The following is an 8,294-nucleotide window of genomic DNA, read 5'->3' on the forward strand; positions in this document are numbered from 1 at the left end:
TTAATTATAAACTAGAGGGTGAAGCTCCGTGTGGTTGTATACATTGGTTAGTTCATGAAATAGGCACCATGTAATTCAGCCAGATACTCGTCATCAACATATATAATACTACTTGCCCCCGTGATGAACCGTTTCCTCCTTAGCTTTTACAACCCACTTCCCGTTTTCTTACAACCCACTTCCCGTTTTCTTACTACCCACTTCCCGTTTTTTTTGCCCTGAAGACGTACAAACACACAACTATAGACGTAGGGTTCACTTAAGACCTCAAACAAATACATATACAACGAAAATTCGAATTGCATGCATCGGAATGGAGTCTCCAGTAACATATATATACTAATTCCTTTCCCATTTGATAATTAATAATAACATCAAAAGTAAAAAGAACACAATAAAAATCTTTCTTCCTGGGAATGTTGACGAGGGGGAATGCTCAAGAGTGGGTGAGATTCCGAAATTTACCCTAAAAAAAGTTATATATATAAAGTGCATTGGACGTACAGGTAGGTAGTAGGTCTCTGTGAAGGAAGAAGCGTTAGAAGGTAATAATAAACTCACAGTGAGGAACTTTGAAGCATTACAGGGAGCACAACGAACAACAACAAGGAAAAAACTGGCCAGACACGAATGAAGCACATGTGGACCACGTTCTCTCAAAGACGATTTCGGCGCTCACAAAGACCACTATTTCTCAAGACCATAAAGGAGGTTAACTGGGGTTCTCATGAGTGTTTTTCCATGGTCATAGTGCAGATGCCATGTCAAACTAACACTAGGCACATAAAACTACCCATGGAAATACCCGCAACCTCTAGGAAAGCCTTATCAAATGTGGAAGTGTAAATTGCTTTCGGCACTTACAAACACTATTTCACAAGGCCATGAAGCAGGTTAACTGGGTTCTCATGAGTGAATTCCACGTTCATAGTGCAGATGCCATGTCAAACTAACACTAGGCACATAAAACTACCCGTGGAAATGCCCGAAACCTCTAGGAAAGCCGTATCAAATGTGGAAGTGCAACACGTTTTCGGAGCTCACAACCACGATTTTCCGAGTCCATAAAGGAGGTTAGTCGGGGTCTCATGAGTGTTTTCCATGTTCATAGTGCAGGTGCCATTCAGACTAACATTAGGCACATAAAACAGCCCATGGAAATGCCCGTAACCTCTAGGAAAGCCTTATCAAATGTGGAAGTGTGAGCGCTGAAGTGGTCAACAGAGAATATGACCTGTACAGATTCACTGGCAAGGTTGTCTAAAAATAAATAAAATAAAAATAATAACATGACGAAGGTGGGAGGCGGGAATGGCTGCTACGTAGGTTAGGTATTCAAGGCACTATCATTGTTATCCTTAGTTTTATAATACCAGTGACTTGTTATTATGATTTTTCAATGTTTCTTTTTCATTTTGCCTATTTTTCTCATTTCCGAGTTGATCGTTTTCCCGCTCGGTCTTTCTATATTAATTATCTACACGTGTATACAGGGAAGACACAACCCGACCACTTGCTTGCTTTCCCATCGTGTAAAAAAAGAACTTCATGCTGGCGTACAGTGCGCTTTTCATCCATTTACATTATCTATCTATTCACTTACTTGAGATTTCACGTTAATTTCCACGCACGGCACGCACACACACACACACACACGCCCCTACTTATCATTATACCGTACACCGTCCATTTAAAAGCGGCTGAGGAACACACACTAACAAAGTCTTCCCCCATCACTGGAGTCAGACTTGTTATATACCCATTTCCAGGCACTAAACCACCCATACCCACCCATACCCATCACACCTCCGGCCCTAGATTTCATAATTATATATACTATGAGCACCCATTTCAGGAGTCACACTTGTTAAACCCATTTCAAGGCACATATCACCCATTTCAAGGCACATATTGCCCATTTCAAGGCACATATCGCCCACTCTTCCAGCCTTGCATCCCATATCTTGGCATGTCCGTGGGTGTAGGAAGCTTCTGGGGTAAAAATAATTGAAGTGGGCAATGGTGGTGGTGAAGGTGACTTGCTATACCCATTTCAAGGCACAGAACCCCCATTTCACCTGTCCGTGGGGTGGAGGAAACTTCTGGGGCAAAATATATATAAGTAAGGCGCTGACGGAGGCACAGAACCCCCATTTCCACCCATATCGCCCACCCACATCCCATTTCTTAGCGTGTCCGTGGGTGGAGGAACCTTCTGGGGCAAACATATATTGAAGTAGGCGCTGACGGAGGCACGGGAGGGCGGTGATGGTGCCTTGCTATACCCATTTCAAGGCACAGAACCCCCATTTCCACCCATATCGCCCACTCACATCCCATTTCTTAGCGTGTCCGTGGGTGGAGGAACCTTCTGGGGCAAACATATATTGAAGTAGGCACTGACGGAGGCACAGGAGGCCTTGTTATACCCATTTCAAGGCACAAAACGCCCATTTCCACCCATATCGCCCACTCACATCCCATTTCTTAGCGTGTATGTGGGGTGGAGGAACCTTCTGGCCTAACTACATGCTGGAGGAGGCGCTGCCGGAGGTGGGTGAGGGCGCGGGGATGGCGGTGGTGGTGGTGACGGGCTGTGGTGTGGAGGGTGATATGGCGGTGCTGGTGTCGGTGTTGGTGGAGGTGGTGGCAGTGATGATGGCCTTGGGTTCTGGCGCCCTCGAGAGCATGGCGTTGTTGGTGTTGGCACTGTTCCCTGCGTTGGGGTTGTTCTCGTCATTGGTGTTGACCTGAGAGGGGACTGCGGGGTTATCTGCGGTGGTGGTGGTGGTAGTGGTGGAGGTGGTGGAAGGGGGTGCGTTCGTGTGGCGGGGGTGGTGGTGGTGGAGGTGGTGGTGGTTGGTGGGGCTGCTGGTGGCGAGGGGGGCAGGGCTGAGGACTTGCTGGGTGAGCGTGGATCGGTTGCTGCTGGCCATGAGGCGGGGCGCGTTGAGTTCCCTGAAGTAGTCGTGCTGTAGGGCCTGGCTGGCGGAGATGCGGCGGCTGGGCACAAACTTCAGCATTTTCTGTGGGAAGGAGGAAAAACAATGATATCAGCACCATTTATGTCTCCTTTTCTGTACAATAAGGAGGAAAATGATATCAACACCCACTCATGTATCCTAAAGACCTCAACATGTGTCCACGAACTTCAGCATTTTCTGTGGGAAGGAGGAAAAACAATGATATCAGCACCATTTATGTCTCCTTTTCTGTACAATAAGGAGGAAAATGATATCAACACCCACTCATGTATCCTAAAGACCTAAACATGTGTCCACGAACTTCAGCATTTTCTGTGGGGGAAGGAGTAGAACAATGATATCAGCAAAACTTATGTCGCCTTTCCTCTGGGGCTAAGGATGAAAATGACATGAACACCCACTCACGTATCCTAAACACATTTCCACATTCTTTAGCATCTTCTGTGGGGAGGAGGAACACAACGATATCAACACCACTTAAGTCGCCTTTCCTGAGGGGTTAGGGATGAATGTGACATCAACACCCACTCACATATCCTAAAGACCTAAAGACATGTCCACGAACTTAAGCATTTTGTGTGGGGAGGAGGAAAACAATGATATCAACACCACTTAAGTCGCCTTTCCTATGGGGCGAGGGAAGAATGTGACATCAACACCCACTCACATATCCTAAAGACCCAAACACATGTCCACGAACTTCAGCATTTTGTGTGGGGGAAGGAGGAAAAACAACGATATTAACACCACTCATGTATCCTAAACTCATGCCCACATTCTCTAACTTCCATTTGAGCAACATGAAACTATAAATAAGGTAAAATTTAGCGGGCTTTTTTTTTAGCGGGCTTTTTTTTTTTATTAATGTTTGCTTTTTGTGTGCCCTTGAACTGTCTCCTTTGCTGTAAAAAAAAAAAATAATAATAAAAAAAATAACATGGAGAAGCGTAGACTAAGCACAAACTTCATCATTTTCTGTGAGGAGGAGGAGGAGAAAAACAACGATATCAACACCACCCATCTCCTAACACATGTCCTCGGAAGATAACATAAGAACATAAGGAGTCTGCAAGAGGGGAATGAGGAGGCGACGAAGGGAGCCTAACTCACCTGGAGGAGGTCTGAAGCGACGTCCGTGATCTCCGGCACCTCGTCGCGCACCTCCTTCGGGTGGTGGTTCCGGAAGTTGTTGAGGGAGAGCGAGACGTCCCTGGGCCAGTCACGCTCGTGGGGCGTCCCGATCACGCTGCGGGGAGGGGGGCGGTGTTATGGAGGTAGTAGTAGTAGTAGTAGTGGTGGTAATAGTAGTAGTGGTAGTAGTAGTAGTAGTGGTAGTAGTAGTAGTAGTGGTAATAGTAGTAGTGGTAGTAGTAGTGGTGGTAGTAGTTGTAGTGGTAGTAGTAGTAATAGTAGTAATAGTGGTAGTAGTGGTAGTAGTGGTAGCGGTAGTAGTAGCAGTGGTAGTGGTAGTAGTAATAGTGGTAGTAGTGGTAGTAGTAGTAGTGGTAGTAGTAGTAGTAGTAGAAGCAGTAGTAGTAATAGTAGTAGCAGTAGTAGTAGAAGTAGTAGTAGTAGTAGTAGTAGTAGTAGTAGTAGTAGTAGTAGTAGTAGTAGTAGTAGTAGTAGTAGAAGGAGGAGGCGGATGAGCAATTTCACTTCCTTAAACACCTAATAAAAATAAAAATAACTTCATTTAAGTAATAATTGCCCAACCCGTTCGCATCTTATCATGAAGAAACTAATCTCTCGAGAAAACAACGTATGTAATTAAGTCATGAAAATACCCTTAACAAGACTTTATTAATGATAGTGGAAAAAAACCCTCACATAAAGAATGACAGGGATTTAAATTCAAGAGAAAAAACAATCTTTAGTTTGTCAACGTCAATAGCTCGGGGGGAGAGAGAGAGAGAGAGAGAGAGAGAGAGAGAGAGAGAGAGAGAGAGAGAGAGAGAGAGAGAGAGAGAGAGAGAGAGAGAGAGAGAGAGAGAGAGAGAGAGAGAGAGAGAAGAAGAAGAAGAAGAAGAAGAAGAAGAAGAAGGGGAACGGAAGGGGAAGAAGGAACAGGGATGGAGGAAGGGAGAGGGAGGTAGGGGGCGAAGGAAGGGGGCAGAGGAGAGGCAACGAAGGAGGAGATGGAAGTAAGGAGGAGACTGAGATGGACGGAGGAGGGATGGAGATGGACGAAGAAGGGGAAGAAGGAAGGGGTACGAGAGCGTTGGCAAATTATCGTATTAACCACATACCGTATCCATCATTTTTATGCCTCAAACTCTCGTACCTACACAAGTAACGTGAGAAAATCATAGTTATAGTGCTAAAACTGTTGAATATTGATGTTTTTCGTTTTGTTGTTATAGTTATCGGTCAGCAACTACGAAAATGAAATGCGATGAGTACGATAATTTGCCAACGCTGGCCGTACGAGGAGGAGAGACTCACTCGAATATCCTCTGCAGCTGGTCTCCCTCCGTGTGTCCCTCGAACATGGGTTTCCGGCGGAAGAGTTCGGCGAAGATGCAGCCGCAGGACCAGACATCGACGGGCGTGGCGTAGCTGGTGCTGAGCAGGATTTCGGGGGCCCGGTACCACAACGTGACCACCTGGGGGGGACGAACAGGTGAGTATGTGTACAGGTGTGCGATGATACAGATAGATCGAGAGGTAGATAGATGGAGATAAATAGATAGCTGCTTTATTGACCCCAAATTTATAAGGTACACACACACACACACACACACACACACACACATCTGATAACAATATGCGTACACCTATCTCATACATCGCTCATATCATCAACACCACCGTCAATACAATCATCACCATCTATTATCACCACCACCACCATCACCACTACAGCCTACCCCACCTCACTACCCCCCCTCACTCACCATGGTCGTTAGCCGCATGTTGAAGTCGTATATCCTGGCGAGGCCGAAGTCTGTGATCTTGACGCGGCCGGTTCTGTCGACGAGGATGTTCTGGGGCTTGAGGTCCCGGTGGATGATGCGGTTACTGTGCAGGAAGTCCACGCCGCACAGGATTTGGTGTATCAGGCTCTGCGGGGGTGAGAAGGACGCTTGAGGATGCTGGAAGGGCGTGAGGGAGGAATAAGGGATGGGTGGGATGATGGAGTGAGGGAGGAGAGGACAGGAGGGGTGGACAGCAGGCTTGGGTTCAAGTACATTTTTGTACTCGGGTCCAATTACGATTCCATTAAGATTTCACGAATCCAAGTACAAGTACATGTACTCAGTTTTATAGATGAACTCGAGTCCAAGCATGAGTACTTTTGTATTGGATTCTAATCCAAGTACAAGTACTTTTTATTAATTAAACATTAAGACTTTTATGCTTTTCGGATTTTGACAAGTGGCAAACTGCCAAGCCCTCTTTGCCTTTAGTCACCTCACATGAGCTCAGTGTCACCTTACCCCAGAGCCCTGGCCACCTGGCTTCCCCAAGACCCAAGCTTGGGACACACCTTGCCATGACCTCACCTCCACCCATGCAGGTCGTCAAACCCCACAACAGACATTTTTTTTTTTTACTGTACTCGAAAGTACTCATGAAATAGTCGAATATTTGGCGTCCGAGTATAATTTCAAGTACAAGTACAAAGGAAGTTCTGACCCCGAATACAAGTATGAAGGGAGTGAGTGTGAGACAGAGTGAGTGACTGAGTGAAGACGAATAATAAGTGCAAGAACATTTGAAGTCAGGTATGTGGGAGAAAACAATAGGCGAGCATTTATTAGCGTGTGGGAGTGAAGGAGGAGGAAGGAGGGCACGAAGGAATGAGGGAAGGAAGGGAGAATGAGAGGAAGAGGGGGAGAGGGAGGGAGATGAGGTAAAGTTAAGGGAATAAAGGGAGATAGTGAGTGTGGGAGTGAGGTGGAGTGGTGCTTGATTGGACGAAGGTGTGGATTGGATGCTGTGAGAGAGAGGAAGAGAAGGAGGAGGGAAGGGAGGAGGGGGAAGGGCGGAGGGGATCAGTGAGGGGAAGGCAGGAAAGGAAGGAGTAGGAGTGAGTGAAGATGGAATGATGAAGAGGCAGGAAAGGAAGGAGAAAGGGTGGAGGATGATGAGGGGGGGGGGGGTGAGGAAGGATGGAGAGCTATTGTGTTGAGGAGTGAGACTAGACTGATCTGTGTGTGTGTGTGTGTGTGTGTGTGTGTGTGACAGATGATGTGAGGAGAGGAAGGCGTGTTAAGTGACTGAAGGATGACTGACTGGATAAGGAGGGCTGCTGATTACTGGACTCACTGACTGGCTGACTGATTAACTGCCTGACTGATGAGCTGCCTGCCTGAATGGGTGACTGATTAACTAACTGGGTGACTGATTAACTGGCTGACTGATTAACTGCCTGCCTGACTGGGTGACTGATTAACTAACTGAGTGACTGACTGGAATAATGACTGTGTGACTGAATACCTGACTGACTGACTGGCTGATTACCGGACTAACTGACCGATTGACTAAGTGATTGACTGAATAGATTAATAATTGACTTACTAATTGACTGCCTGACTAACTGACTGACTGACTGAAGTAACAAAGGCTAATTAAGAAGCAAAGGAGGGATAACTAAACTTTCCTTTCACACTCTATTTTTACCTTGATTCTCTTATTTATTTCTCTTATTTCTCATACTTATTTTTACCTTGATTCTCTTACTTATTTCTCATACTTATTTTTACCTTGATTCTCTTACTTATTTCTCATACTTATTTTTACCTTGATTCTCTTATTTATTTCTCATACTTATTTTTACCTTGATTCTCTTACTTATTTCTCATACTTATTTTTACCTTGATTCTCTTACTTATTTCTCTTATTTCTCATACTTATTTTTACCTTGATTCTCTTATTTATTTCTCATACTTATTTTTACCTTAATTCTCTTACTTATTTCTCTTACTAATTTCTCTTACTCATTTTTACCTTCATTCTCTCCACACTCTATTTTTACCTTAATTCTCGCCTGGTCCAACCCGGGGGTGGGACATCCCCTGAGGTAGTGGAAGAGGTCCTGGTTCACGTACTCCAGCACCAGCACCAGGTTGAGGCGGCGGTCCTGCTCCACCTGGCCCTGGCACACGTCGAGTAACCTGAGAAAGGGAAAAAAGGAGTTCAGTCAGGAGGGTTTGCGGTGAAGGACTCAAGATTGTCGTACTCAGTCATCCTCTTAATGTATTTGCCGACTTCCGACCCCAAATCTATCTCGGAATACAGTCAGGAGGGTTTGCGGTGAAGGACTCAAGATTGTCGTACTCAGTCATCCTCTTAATGTATTTGCCGACT

General features: G+C 45.6%; 1 protein-coding gene across 1 annotated transcript; it reads right to left on the minus strand.

Moving 5' to 3' along the window:
• Positions 1–2,143: 2,143 nt before the first annotated feature.
• LOC126982340 (cyclin-dependent kinase 4-like) lies at positions 2,144–8,127 on the minus strand (the record flags this gene model as incomplete). Its single annotated transcript, XM_050834355.1, has 5 exons — positions 2,144–3,026; positions 4,095–4,230; positions 5,427–5,587; positions 5,879–6,046; positions 7,963–8,127. Coding segments are annotated over 5 exons (1,131 nt in total), but the record flags the coding sequence as incomplete, so codon positions are not given.
• Positions 8,128–8,294: the final 167 nt, after the last annotated feature.

This window comes from Eriocheir sinensis, chromosome 4 (genome assembly GCF_024679095.1).
Source record: "Eriocheir sinensis breed Jianghai 21 chromosome 4, ASM2467909v1, whole genome shotgun sequence".
In the NCBI taxonomy this organism is placed as follows: Eukaryota; Metazoa; Arthropoda; class Malacostraca; order Decapoda; family Varunidae; genus Eriocheir; species Eriocheir sinensis.